Raw genomic sequence first — 15184 nt, forward strand, 5'->3', positions numbered from 1 at the left:
AGATGTTCAGGATTACTCCCAAATCTGAGCCCTTTGCCACTTCACTACATGACCTTGTGACTGCCTCTTCCCTCCTATTTCCCTCTCACAGAGTATAGACTGTGCATGCAGAGATGCCAGCCAAAGAAAATGAAGTGTCATTCTGTGGATTGTTCATAGGACAATTCTATGCCTGCATCAAGTACCTATTTGTGAGATATTTAGTGTCTATTAATCTTCTATTCGATTTCATTCTTACTTTCATTAGGTGGGCTGCTTCAGTGGTAATGTAATCAACCCCTGGAGTAGTAATCCCTGATTTGGGACCAAGCTCTGCACCTGTGGTTTATTTTCTGGCAGAGAACAATATGCAAAAATGGGGGGAAGGGAAGGGATTTCTTTTCTAGGGGAGTGAGGGGAGCCCTTTATTGTAGCTTCTGTGAACAACTCCTTTAAAAATCAACCATTGCACCCGGACACCCACAGAGCGGGTTCATTAGCCAGGAGTTAGTGATGGCTGATAAATCCAAATTTATTGAGTACATCGATGATGCTTTAGAAAAATCAAAAGAAACTACACTTTCTCACTTATTTTTCACCTATCAGGGGATTCCCTACCCAGTTACCATGTGCACCCCAGAAACTTTCCAAGCCCTGGAAACCTTTGAAGCCAGAAGCGATGACCTCGTGCTAGCATCTTACCCAAAGTGTGGTAAGTAACAGATCAGTTCCTGCAGGTGCACTTTGTTTTTTACAAGTACACTTTTTATAGTAAGTTGGGGCGGGGGTGGGAATAGGAAGAAGACGGTTCATTGCTGCATGAAGCTTGTTGGAAATCACTGAGGAGGGATGCCAGGATGGTTGTGTATCTATGGTGCAAATTTTAAAAAATATAGAGTTGCTAGCCCAGGGTCTGAGGGAAGAAAAAGTCTGGTGTGATGCATGATGAGTGATGGAGGGAGGTGGAAAGACAAAACATGGAGGTGGGAAATAATAGTAGACATTTTCATCTTGATTTGGGGGGGGGTTGTTGGTTGTGGGGTTTGAACAGCCTGGGCGCTGTCCCTCAGCTCTTCAGCTCAAGGCTAGCACTCTACCACTACAGCTACAGTGACACTCCCGGTTTTCTGAGTGGTTAATTGGAGATAAGAGTCTCATGGACTTTCCTGCCCAGGCTGGCTTTGAACTGGATTTGAGACTCTCTGATCTTAGCCTCTTGAGTAGCCCGGAGTGAGCCATGGGTAGCTGGCAATCTTGATGTTTTTTGTTTGTTTTTTGTTTTTAAATATGATGCCAGTACTGTGGCTCTAACTTGGGGCCTCAAGATCCCACTTGGTTGCTTTTGTTCAAGACTATTCCTGGCGCCGGGAAGGTGGCTTAGTGGTAGAGTGCTTGCCTCACATGCATGAAGCCCTGGGTTTGCTTCCTCAGCACCACATAAGCAGAAAAATCTGGAAGTTGCACTGTTGCTTAAGTGGTAGAGATCTAGCCTTGAGCTGAAGAGCTGAGGGGCAGTGCCCAGTCCAAGCACCCAGGCCCAGAGTTCAAGCCCCACAACCAAAAAAAAAAAAAAAAAGCCTTGCTCTACCTCTTGAGCCACACCTCTACTTCTGGCTTTTTGCTGGTTAATTAGAAATGAGAGTCTCATCTGGAAACTTTTGTTTCCAGTCTAGCCTTGAACTATGATCCTTAGATCTCAGCCTCCTGAGTAGCTGAGTGAGGGAGTGAGTCTCCAGTGCTTGGAATTTTTTTTCTGTTAATGCTAGGTTTTTAATCAAATCAAAATTCTATATTCACTAATGTAAAAAAATATATGAGATATAGCAGCGATTTCGATAGCATAACATTTACTATAAGGAAGACATTCCAGAGTCAAAATGATGTATTGTCTCTAGGGAAAGGAGAGTCTGAGCCAGGTGTGATAGTACACACTTACAATCCCAGCATTCAGGAGGCTGAAGCAAGAGGATTGTGAGTTTGAGGACAGCCTAGGCTACCAAGTGAGACCCTGTCTCAAAAAACCAAGCAACCAAGCAATCAGCAAAGGAGATGCCTGAGAAGTAAGAAATTTGGGTTTCAGAATAGTTCCAATTTGATATGAATATAAGTAAATGTATTTTTTCCCTACCATTTTCTTTTGATAGCTCAGGTCATTTCAAACACAGAAGCATTACCTGTACACATCAAAGATTGTTCACAGGTTGCAATTTTTATCTTGTATATGCTAAAACACATTTTTTTATTATATCAAGACTTCTTAATGAGCTTTTATTTTCTACTTGTAGGTTCAAATTGGATTCTCCATATTGTCAGTGAATTAGTATTTGCTTTTGCTAAAAGAAAGTATGAATTTTCAGAATTCCCAGTTCTTGAATGTGGGGACTCAGAAAAATACCAGGTTAGTCCAAGGGGCTTTAGAGTTGCAACCAGAATTCTAGGCAAAAGCTCAACGCGGGCTGGGAAGGTGGCTCAGTGGTAGAGCGCTTGCCTTGCATGCTCGAGGCCTGGGTTCAATTCCTCAGCATCACATAAGCAGGAAAAAAAAAACGGAAGTGGCCATCAAGTGGTAGAGTGCTAGCCTTGAGCTGAAGAGCTGAGGGATAGCACCCAGGCCCAGAGTTCAGGCCCCATGACCAGACCCAAAAAAAAAAAAAAAAAAGCTCAACACTAGGATTTGCACATCAGGTGCAGCCATTTACATGCATATGCCAAGTAAAGAGACAAGTAGTGATGAGGGACTGAGACAGATTTATTAACAGTACACAAACACCCCACAGGAAAAGGCACAGTAAGCACTCCAGCCCATATTCTGGGGTACAGACATGAGTTTTAGGTTTAAATAGGAAAAAAAAAAGAGGGAAGGAGCAGAACGTCTACATAATGATTGAACGCCCCTGCTCACAGGCGTGGGGCAGGGTGGAAGGCATTCGGGTTGCTCGTTATCTTGGGATGTGCAGGTGGGGCCTTGTCACAATAAGAAGGACATCGTTGCCTGACAGGAGGGAGCAGTTGCACCTCCTGTCACAGGCCGCAGATCCATCAGTCCTGTCCCTCCTGGATTCCAAGGGGTCTGCAAAGTGACTGCAGGAGAGAATGGTGCAGGGCCAAGGACCCAGCTACAAACAGAGACAGACATGCCAGCTTTTACACGGCTTCTACTGACCCTTTGGACATTTACCTGCCCCAATGAGGAGTCAGTGGTTTTTAGCAGAAGCCCTTTCTAAGAACCTGTGCTAACTGGAGGGCAAATTATATGTCAAGATTTCTTTAGTGTTCAACTATTATACTAATTTACAGTCATATGAAATTTAGAGTTCAGCTATTATACAAATAGCTGCTATTTGCTCTATGCTTTCCATGTCTCGTCAGTACTTTCCAGGTATTATCTCATTTTACCACAGAATAACCATATCCCCATCTCTCAAAAAGCAGAACTGCTAAAGACTTGCCTGAAACAATGGAAGAATAAATATAGAGCCAAAATTTGTACCCCAGTCTTCTGGTCTGAGTTCCTAATGACTACACTGTATGACCATGTTCATTTTTCCTAAAATAAAGTCAAGCTTTCTCTCTGAAGACATGGACATGAGCAGGAAGTGATAAGGGCTCTCCAGTCTTCTAAGTGGGACATTATTTTTTATTGTTACTATAAAGATGATGTACAGAAGGGTTACAGTTCCATAAGTCAGATAAAGAGTACATTTCTTTTTCAACATTGTCACCCTTTCCATTGCTTTTTTCCCAGTTTTCCCCTCCCAACCCTATGCACAAGTTGTATAGTTCATTTTCAACAAAGTGGGACGTTAGTTTTCATTTCTTTGTCTCAGTTATGAGTCAGAATGTGTGAGAGGGATGGGAAAGGCCAAGTAGCAGCTAGGGGCGTAAGTCACTGGTGTGTGTTGAAGGGTTCAACAGGTTCTTCTACGTGTTATTTCTCACTTATCACAGTTATTACTCGCCTTTCCAACAGAGCCAACTGGAATTTGGGTGAGAGAAACAAACTGTCCCTCAGAAGGCAGGAAAGACAGGAAAGGGGTTGGAGGAAGGATCTGTCTCAGGACGTAGTTCGAAGACAGAAAAAGAGGGACAAGGCCTCCATTCTACATCTCTACATACATCAGAGTACAAAAGTAGGCTAAATGGAAGAAGAATCTCCACCTCCGTAAAACTTTTAAAATCATCCACCACAAGAGTCTTCCAACATGCAGAGGAAACTCTGTTATTATGAAGAAAACCACCCGACTGGGATTTAGGAACCAGCTTGATGGAAAGTGACTGAGTCACTTAGTGTGATAATCAGTGCAAATGTAAACATTGGAACCTAAGTTGACAGAAACCTATTTCTAGGATTTGGGTAAAAGCAGAAGAAAATTCCATTGTACAGGAGGTGGGCAGTCAGGAGTTTGGGGCTGAATCCTGGCCCAGTCTGGCAACCAAGGAACCCCAAAGGGCTGAGCAGCCGCATCAGGGGCTCAGACATGGTAGGGTTAGCCTGGACAGTGAGGCTCAGTCAGTGCAAGGTGAGGGACGGGGCAGGCAGGAAGGGCTCTCAGGTAAGAAATGGAGGAACCAACGAAACGCCTCAGTGGCTTCTCCTATCCAGACTTTTCTATGACCTTTCCCTAGGGAAAGTTCTAAAATGATACACTTAAGTTTCATCTAGGTTTGAGGGAGATAACTTCAGTTTCCCCTTGGATAGGGCCCGACTCCTGGTAACTTCAGCATTCCTCGTGTGTTGTTATGTGATGTGGGACCCTGTAGTTTAGTGGAAACAGCCAGCTAGAACTTAATCTGAAAATTACTACCTATGTGATTTTCCACAAAGCAGTCAAAACCTCAGAGCCAGTTCTTAATCTCTAAAATGGGGGTTCTAATATCTGGAAAGGATTATTGTAAATGAATGTAGAAGTACTTCAAATACCAAAGAGTAAAATTTAACTTAACATCGGGTGATTGTCACTACGTAGTAATCCCCACTTGGGCTCATACCGTTGGTATAAGTTGTTGTTCTACCACTTGGCCCATGCCTCCAGTCTGTTTGTTATTATTATTATTATATTTTTACACCTGTGCTTGAGTTGCTATGTCCACTATTTTGTTTCTTTTTTTGTGCCAGTCCAGGACTAACAGCCTGGGCGTTATCTCTGAGCTTCCTTTCTACTACTTGAGCTATAGCTCTAATTTGGATTTCTTTGGTAATTTTTTTTTTTTTTTTTTTTGCCAGTCATAGGGCCTGAACTCTGGGCTTGGGCACTGTCCCTCAGCTCTTCAGCTCACGGCTAGTGCCCTATTGCTTGAGCCATAGCGCCACTTCTGGCTTTTTCTGCTTATGTGGTACTGAGGAATTGAACCCAAGGCCTCATGCATGCAAGGCAAGCACTCTACCACTGAGCCACCTTCCCAGCTCCTTCTTTGGTAATTTTTAATTGGAGATAAGAGTCTCACGCACTTTCCTGCCCAGGCCAGCTTTGCACTGCATTCCTCAGATCTCAGCCTCCTAAGTAGTTAGGATTATATGCATGAGCCACTGGGCACCAACCTGCCACTAAATTTTTATAGAACAATTGGCTGTAAATGTCTATTTTACTTGATGTGAATAGTTATTTTGTGGCATGGCTAAATAGTTCCACAAATGTGAAACTGAGAAAGCTGAAGTCTTGTTCTCCATATTCTAATAGATGGATTTCATTCATTCATTCATTCTTTCTTTCTTTCATGTATGTGCTAATACTAGGGCTTAGGGCTTGGGCAGTGTCCCTTAGGTTTTTCACTCAAGGCTGACACTCTACCACTTCAGACACAACTCCATTCTGGTTCCCCCCCCCCCGCTTGGCTGGGGGTAAGGGGATGTTAATTTAAGATAAAAGTCTCTTGGACTTTCTGTCCAGAGCTGGCTTCAAACCTTGGTCCTCAGACCTCAGATTCCTGAGTAGCTAGGATTACAGGCATGAACCACAAGTACCTGGCTAGACAGATTTTTAACTAAACTCTTCACCCTGGCAGGTTCAAAAGAAAACTTCATTTTAAAAATCATCAGTAAAAATAGGTAATAGAAAAAGAATCACTTCACAGTCATCAACAAGAGTTTTGCAAAACAATTCTCAGCTATTTAAATGACTGTAGACTTTTGGATTTGGCTGCGATATTTGATTGCATGGAATAACAGGAAAAGACAGAACTAAATGTTGAAAGTAAATTTTCAGGAGCTTGGGCAAACTTGAATATTTCCACTAAAAAAATCTTGACTGTAGAAGAAATAAATCCAAATAAGTGAAATAATGAATTGCAGATTCTGAATAGTCTTGAACAAAGTGGTCTTGATATCAGTGTCAGAAAATGTAAGTATCAAAAAAGTTCAACAGAAGCTTGTAATGATATTTTTGCTTAAGGCTCTTCCTTCTTCATCCATAAGAACTGGAGGAGGGTAGGAGCAGACAAAGCAGAGTTAGTAGTACTTGAAGCTGCCTTTTAGATCAGAGGAGATTACACACACACACACACACACACACACAATTTCATCTTATTGTGTGTATATGTATGTATACATAAAGACAGTTTAATTAATGACTAAAGATCACTTCAAACTATCTTTTTGCTTGAGTAATAATATCACACTTCTAAAGGAGCAAAATGATTTGAGCAGTGCTAAGTGTCCAATATAAAGAATCTGCCCATCTGGAGGAGAGTTAGACACCATCCATGGACTTGAGCTTTCCCAGTCACTCTTACACAGAGAATGTGGTGTGCTTCTCTGAGGACCTCACATCTAGCCTATTGGCACACACTTTGTTTTCCTGTTTTGCTAATATAAAACGTCCATAACGTTCCCACCTAAGCAGACTCATCCTGAAATTCTCTTGTGTGATGGAGTCATGAACACGGGCAGTGTTGGTTCCATGCCAGAAGCCTCACATCTCAGTTTGAAGTTTGTGCCCTCTGGGAACCTCCCTGGTTTTGTTCTTTTTTGTTTAATATCATTTTTCATGCCTTTTTAAAAATCATTTTATTTTTATTACCTTTAATTCATTGTGCAAAGGGCTTTCAATTCAAGCTGTAAATTTATGAGTACAATGCATGTTGACAAATACAGAGGCCTGGAGGGGGAATGTAGTCATAATACTCCTGGACATATGTGAAAATAGACCCAGGTAACTTGAGGAGATGGGTGGGGTTGGGAGGGATGTGGATGAAGAATGATGGAAATGGTGATAGTATGTTTGCATATTTTTTAAGAGAATGAAACTGTTTCCATCACCAAGGATTTTGACAACTCACCTCCATTACGACAAATTACCTGGGTCAATCTTCAAGCACAAAGCAAAGGTAAGTGTCCTTTCTACCGACATCTGAATTTCTAGGCAAGTGTTCTACCACTTGAACCATACTTCCAGCCCTGAATTTGGAGTTTTCATATATAATGATTCCTTTAATTTTTTTCCTTGAGGTGCTGGGGATCAAACCCGGGGCCTCACATGTGGTAGACTAGTACACTAATTCAGAACTATAGCCAGTCCCCCTGTTCTTGATTCTTTGAAGTATATAATGAGTTAGCTCCTCATTGTAGAATTTTAATAAAGGAAATGTAAGAAGTTTTTTTATCTTTCTTTCTTCAGACATATTTGCTATGATTATATTCAAGCCAAATGTATTTCAGTTCATATGCAAAAAGGAAACACAGCATTTTAAAATTTATCAACTTCAGAATTACACTAGGATATTTAGAGTTTGTAACATAAGAATACAGACCAGTGGGCTGGGAAGGTAGCTCAGTGGTAGAGTGTTTGCCTTGCATGCCTGAGGCCCTGGGTTCGATTCCTCAGTACCACATATGCAAAAAGAAAAAAGCCGGAAGTGGCGCTGTAGCTCAAGTGGTAGAGCGCTAGCCTTGAGCTGAAGAGCTGAGGGACAGCGCCCAGGCCCAGAGTTCAGCCCCAAAAACAAAACCCCCCCCCAAAAAAAGAATACAGACTAGTAAGGTGAGTTACGATTTTCATTTGGCTCTTTTCTGAGATCCAAAACGATTTCTTTCCAAATTTGACATATAATTACAAAATTTATGTCATTCATAGAGAACTATCCATGAGTCGGGTAGTGTTATCATTTGATTTGAAATATTGTTTCATTAATAAGTATTGATATATTTCTTATTATGGATGCTTTTTCTCAGCCTTCTATCTGTAACCTGATAGTCTCTCACTCCATTCCTTATTTTTTGGTCCCTCTTTTCTCTGTCTCACATGGAAAAGTTTAGAATGAGTTAACATCAAAATTTAAGGTTGGACACTTCCAAGAGTTAAACTTTTGAAAGCCACAAAGAAGATTGGGAGAAAACTGAAGTAATAGCATAGGAAGGAAAAAGAAGGGAATAGTGAATGTCATGGCAAGCAGTAGGAGGAACACTGGAGAGAGGCAAAGGGTTGGAAGGAAAACACCAGGGAAGGAGTGACTTCCTGATAGCCTCATGGTTGTGGGATGAGAATCACAGGTGCAGAGAGCAAGGGCAGGGGCGACACTGTCCAAAAAGACATGCACTTTTTACTTGACTTATGTAACTCTGATATCACCTTTATTTTATTTTATTTGTCAGTTGTGGGAACTGAACTCTGGGCCTGGGTGCTGTCCCTCAGCTCTTCAGCTCAAGGCTAGCATTCTACTACTACAGCGCCACTTCTGGCTTTTTCTGCTTATGTGGTGCTAAGGAATCGAACCCAGGGCCTCATGTATGTAAGGCAAGCACTCTACCACTGAGCCACTTTCCCAGTCCCTTTATAATATTTTTATAATATTTTTTTAAAAAAGAATCATAGGTGCTTATAAGCCTGGCACTGGTGGCTCATACCTGTAATGCCAGCTATTCATGAGACTGAGATCTGAGGATCATGATTCAAAGCCAGCCCAGGTAGGAAAGTCTGCGACACTCTTATCTCCACTAAACTGCCAAAAAAGCTGCAAGTGGAGCTGTGGTTCAAGTAATAGAGTGCTAACCTTGAGCAAAAAGAAGCTTAGGGACAATGCTTAGATAGACCCTGAGTTCAAGCCCCAGACCCAGAAAACACACACACACACACACACACACACACACACACACACACACAGGTGCTTAGACTTAGGAACTGTCACAGAGGTTGCCCGCTAGAGTTCCTGACTTTATGTTTAAATTCCACTAAATGATTGGAGAGAGACTGAATACCTCCAATTATAAAAGAACTTTTCTGTCCTCTAAGCCAGCTTTGGACAGCTCTGTTAAACAATTTTTTCTTATAGTAAGGATCTACAAAATTGCTAAAAAAAAAAAAAAAAAGAAAAAAAAGTTCTAATCTATAACTTTCTATTTTTAAACGCATTAGCATCATTATCATGTGCCTTTTTTCCCCCTCAGTGAAGTGAACAGAAACAGCTGAGGTAACTTATAAAGCATTTATTTGTGGGGTATGCAAGCTTTTGTACAGGTGTGCAGGGCTCCTCTTTCAGAAGAATACAGAGCAAGAAAAGAGCAACAGAAATGGATGCTGAGAATTTGAACTCACTCTAGTTACTTCACACACAATTTAAACTGATGTGAGTCAGCGCAACTCAGAGTACTAGTTAAAGCTTCAAAAATAAAACTTGAATTACAAGAATCTATATACTGTATGGCTGTTGGGAGGAAGGGGCTGGAGCCCAAGTTAAGAAAGATGCTGACCCATTTTACTCTATTCAACTTTATCCTATTCACGTTTTCATTTCCTATGTCTCCCTCCCTCCCTCCCTCCCTTCTTCCTTCCTTCCTTCCTTCCTTCCTTTTATTTTCGGTGCTGGAGTTTGAACTCAGGGCTTTCCTCTTCCTCTCTAGCTAGGCCAGATGCTCTATTACTTGAACCATGACTCCAGTTTGCTTCCTTAGACTCACAAGGTGTTTGGGTATCCTATTTCCTCTTGATCGCATGTTGTCTACTAAAATGATTTTTCTTAAAAATGGCTCTGGCTGGGGCTGGCAAGGTGGCTTAGTGGTAGAGCGCTTGCCTTGCATGCCTGAGGCCCTGGGTTCGAGTCCTCAGCACCACATAAGCAAAAAGAAAAAAGCCAGAAGTGGCGCTGTGGCTCAAGTGGTAGAGCACTAGCCTTGAGCTGAAGAGCTGAGAGACAGCGACCAGGCCCAAAGTTCAGGCCCCACGACCGGACCAAAAAAAAAAAAAAAAATGGCTCTGGCTGGGCACCAGTGGCTCATGCCTGTTATCCTAGCTACTCAGGATGTTAAGATCTGGGGATTGTGGTTCAATGCCAGGATTGGCAATAAAGTCCATGATACTCTTATCTAATTAACCAGCAAATATGGCAGGAGTAGAATTGCTATGGTTCAAGTGGCCTTGAGAAAAAAAAAAAAAAAGCTCAAGGACATGCCCAGTCCCTTAGTTCAAGCCCTAGGACTGATGCATGCATACACACAGCTGTATTATTACCTCTATCCCTCATTAAGTTGTCAGCAGTGGTCCCTGGAGATTAAAAACCTCCAGACTAGGTTACATTAATTAATTACTTAGTGTTGAGTGCATCCTCCAGGTAGGATTACATTAATTAATTACTTACTGTTGAGTGCATCGAGTACCCAATTAGTTTTAAATGTCTAATTACTCTTGCATCCGCTTGCAGTGTTCCATTCTTAGAAGAAATCAAAAGCAATTTGGTCTTCCAATCTGGAAAGCAGGTCCAAAAGAAAGAAAAAACATCCTGAGGCCAGTTACTTGATCACAAAGGACCCACATTGCCCCCTGCTGGTTACTGTTTCCTCCTTACAAGGTCTCAAAGGTAGTCAAATGCGGAAACCTCAGGATGACAAATCTGAACTCTGCTAAACCCATCTTCCCCTTTTCTGAAAGTGAGACGGGTCCCGCCTGTATTTCATTCTCTGACTTGTTCTGTGCTGTCTCACAATCTTCAGAATTAGCTGATGTCTTGCTTAGTGCCCTCAGTTTCTGACTGTAGTATTTTGGTTCTTCTTGGTTTCTCTTTGCTTTTGTTGTTGTTGTTGTTGTTTTTGTAGATACTGGTGATATTTCGAAACCCCAAAGACACGGCTGTATCGTTTTTCCATTTCCACAACGATGTCCCAGATATCCCAAGCTATGCCTCCTGGGCTGAATTCTTCCAACAGTTCATGAAGGGAAAAGGTACAGCTGGTAGAAGCACAGCTGCTAGATGAACACATAAATATGGACATTAAAATGGGCTTTGGGGCAAAGAGAGAACTAAGATATAAGCAGCTGTGGGAAGCAAGAAGTTACATTTAAGTGAAGTTTTATAGCACCCCTAGCCCTGTATATCAAGCAATTAAAACCTATGACTGGTTTCAAAAGTAAACTGGACAACTCCTTGTTGATGAGTGTTGAGTGGCCATAAAACAGAGGTGAGAGCCGGTGGCCTATGGCTCACAGCAGTAATCCTAGCTACTCAGGAGGCTGAGATCTGAGGATCGCAGCTCAAAGTCAGCCCAGGGGAAGGAAAGTCTGTGACATCCTTATCTCCAATTAACCACCAGAAAACTGGAAGTGTTGCTGTGGTTCAAGTGGTAGAGTGCTTGCCTTGAGCTGAAGAACACAGGGACATTGCCCAGGCCCAGAGTTCAAGCCCCACCACCAAAAAAACAAAAACAAAAAAACAAAAAAAAACAGAGATGACACAGAAACCTTTAGAAGAGGTGTATAGAAAAGTACTTCCAACCACTTTTCCCTCAACCACTGTATTACACAGTGATTAAAAAAAGAAGAAGAAGAAAGAATTTAGTTAATGGTGCTGAACACTATCCCAAGATATTTGCTTGCCAAGAAGGATTTTTTTTTATTAGAGCATTCAAATGCTTCAACCTCTGTTTTTTTTTTTGAAATAACTGTATTTGTTTGTGTGCACCAGTACTAGGATTTGGATTCAGAGCCTTGAAACAATAAAGCATATTCACACAACAAGGCTCTCACTTGAATTTTCAGCTCAAGGCTGATGCTCTACAACTTGAGCCACAGCTCCATTTCTGGCTTTTGGGTGGTTAATTGGAGATAAGTCTCATGTACTTTTTTGCCTGGGCTGACTTAGAGCCATGATCCTCAGATCTCAGCCTCCTGAGTAGCTAGGATTATAGACATGAGTCATTAGTACCAGCTATAGCTATCATTTTTAAATGTTTTCTTTCTTTCTTTTTTATTCATTTTGGTGCTAATGGGGTTTGAAATTAGGGATTCCTGCTTGCTAGGCTAGGGTTCTACCACTTGAACCACACCCCGAGCCATAATAACTATAATTTTGTAAGTCTACTAAAGTTTGAACACAGGACTTAGACACTATCCCTTAGCTTTTTGGCTGAGGGCTGGCACTTTACCACTTGAGGCACAGCTCTACTTCCAGTTTTTGTTTTTTTCTGCTTAATTGAAGATAAGCATCTCATGAACTTTTCTGCCCAAGCTGGCTTTAGACCATCATCCATCCTCAGATCTCAGTCTCCTGATTACAGGTGTGAGCCACCAGTGCCCAGCTCCCAGTGTTTAATTTTCATTCTCATAACTCTGTAGGGTGAAACTTTTTTATCCTAATTTCATAATGAAGGAAATAGAGACATAGAAAAGTCACCCAGCTATGAAGTGTATGGATCTGTATATAGATCTGTGTATATGTAAAATATCCACCAGCTTTTGATGACTCAGAATATAAAAATAATGTGACATTTTGCTAATAATTTATCATGTTGATTACATTATAAATGATAATATTTGGGGGGATAGTAGGTTAAAGTAAAGCATTAATTTTACCTCTTTCTTTTTAAAAAATCAAATATGTGGTTTTTAATCCAGATAATGTCTTTCTTATATGTCCTTCTTCCTGCCAGTTTTTATGTATCACATCATGCACTATTTCTGAATCAGTCCTCACTTTCATGAGTGTCTGGTGGCTTTTACTAACTCATTTTCACAACTTTCTCAGCTATGTTGTTTTTTTTTTTTTCAGTGAAAATGGATAGAGGGGCTAGGAATGTGGCTTAGTGGTAGAGTGCTTGCCCAGCATACATGAAGCCTTGGGTTTAATTCCTCAGTATCACATAAATGGAAAAGGCCAGAAGTGGTACTGGGGCTCAAGTGGTAGAGTGCTCAGGGACACTGCCCAGGCCCTGAGTTCTAGCCCCAAGACTGGCAAAAAAAAAAAAGAAAAATAAAGAAAATGGGTAGAAATTGGACTATAGGACTGGATTTTGCTGCCTCTTTGGGAGAGATTTGTAATAAATTATAAATATACCTTGTTTATACCTATCTATATAGTTATATTCTACAGTATATATTAACTTTACTTCACTTATGTAAAATTACTTATAATGTCTTTTCCCCATGTTTTAGTTTCTTGGGGAAGCTATTTTGATTTTGCAATTAATTGGAATAAGCACCTTGATGATGACAATGTTAAGTTCGTATTATATGAAGACCTGAAAGAGGTGAGATTATAATTACTGATATTCAGGAACAATACTTATAAATAATGACATATATTGTGCACTTATGTCTGGTTGTATGAACAAGTATGTTTTTCAAGTTCTTAAATTCCAGATATGTATTACAGTACTAGAAAAAGAAGTTCAACCATGCATAGCTGCTAAGGTTGTTTACTTGATGCCAAACAATGTTTAACAAGTTAATGGTAATTGTTTTATTTTGCTTGTATGATGAGTAGAAAAAATAGGTATTCTCAGTTAATTTAATCAAACATACATTCGATTGTGAATTGATTTTTTCCTCTTAATGTATTTTTCAAAAGAATGTTTATTTACTTAGCAAACATAGACAGAATGATTGTTCAGAGTTTACTGATTACTCTGGTGTAGGCCTGCATAGGTGATGCAGTAATGAACAAATGAGGTGAATTTTGCTGCCCCAGAGCAGTTTACTTTCTAGGTTGGAGATGGCAAGTAGATAGAATAAGAAACAAAATGCAAAAATAATTTAAAAAAATACACAGAGTATGTGAGAAAAAGAAATAGCTGGTTAAAAGTTGGAAATGCCAGGGGATGGTGGATTAGAGTGCTGGAGGAAATCTCATTTTAAAATAGGGTGGATAGGAGCCTTCCCATTAAGAGAATGTGATTTGAGCACAAACCTAAAGGGAGTGAGGCAAATAGGTAGCTGGGGAGAGCAGGCCAGACAGATGAAACCAGTTGAAGCAAAGGCCTAGGTAAAGGCAGCTGTGATAAGGTCAGTAGGCCTGGTGTGTCCAGGCCAATAGGAATAAGGCAAGAAAGAAGAGCCAACAAGGACAGAAAAAGCAATGTGATGGAATGTAAGGAACCAAATGGCCATTGAAGTGCCTCTGGCTTTTACTCTAAGTAAAATGGGAAGCCATAGTGGTAGTTGAGAAAGGAGTGATCGGAGCTGATGCTTTCTTGAAAAGATCATTCTGCCTGGAGAGTAAGGACAGACTGGGACAAAGGTAATGCAGGAGACCTGTGAACAGGTGACTGAAGGATGCAGGTGAGGAAAGATGTTTGCTCAGCCTCAAAGGGGTTGCACAGAGGATGAGAAGTGGTGGGAATCTGATTGGATTCTGGGTGAGCCAATAGGACTCACTACTAGGCTGGAAGGAGGGAAGTTGAGTGGTAGAAAGAGAGAAGTCAAATAAGACTGTAGTATTATTGGTCTGACCAGCTGAGAAGGTTGATTTGCCATCAGCTGGGTAGGAGAGGATTTTAGGGAAGCTTTGGAATTTGGTGGGAAATGGGAGTTTGGCTTTGAATTCATTAAAATGCTTATTAATCAACTTAATGAAAAGATCAAGTATAAATTCTACAAATGCAGAGAGTTATAAGCTGAAAATAAAACCATGAACTCTTTGACACATACATGCAGTGGAAACCATGAGATTACATACACCAGTATCTACATAGATAGAGAAGAGAAGATGGCTAACGACTGGGCCAGGGAGCTCTCTGATATTAAGAGTTTGAGAAGGGGAAAAATCAGCAAAGGAGACTGAGAAGAAGTGATTAGTGAGGTCAGAATGAAACAAGAATCCTGGATCCCCAGTGAAGAGCAGGGAGTATCAAATACACCCTAATGAGTGGTCATCACCAGCTTCTGGTGATGTTCTTATTATAGGCAATAGCAATTGATTACATCCTTTCTGTTTATAAGATGCATTTCATAATATGTGAGAATATTCTTTTTTTTGCAGGGGTGGGGGGAGTCCGGTCGTGGGGCCT

General features: G+C 40.9%; 1 protein-coding gene across 1 annotated transcript in view; it reads left to right on the plus strand.

Annotated features, from left to right (window-relative positions):
* Nucleotides 1-492: 492 nt before the first annotated feature.
* Sult6b1 (sulfotransferase family, cytosolic, 6B, member 1) overlaps nucleotides 493-15184 on the plus strand; it is an 18758-nt gene continuing 4066 nt past the window's right edge. The window contains exons 1-6 of the mRNA XM_013013519.1: nucleotides 493-691; nucleotides 2265-2377; nucleotides 7213-7302; nucleotides 11000-11126; nucleotides 13332-13426; nucleotides 13539-13542. Coding sequence (XP_012868973.1) covers nucleotides 493-691; nucleotides 2265-2377; nucleotides 7213-7302; nucleotides 11000-11126; nucleotides 13332-13426; nucleotides 13539-13542 — 628 coding nt within the window. The remainder of the gene's footprint in view (nucleotides 692-2264; nucleotides 2378-7212; nucleotides 7303-10999; nucleotides 11127-13331; nucleotides 13427-13538; nucleotides 13543-15184) is intronic.

Source organism: Dipodomys ordii, unplaced genomic scaffold (assembly GCF_000151885.1).
Source record: "Dipodomys ordii isolate 6190 unplaced genomic scaffold, Dord_2.0 Scaffold20, whole genome shotgun sequence".
In the NCBI taxonomy this organism is placed as follows: domain Eukaryota; kingdom Metazoa; phylum Chordata; class Mammalia; order Rodentia; family Heteromyidae; genus Dipodomys; species Dipodomys ordii.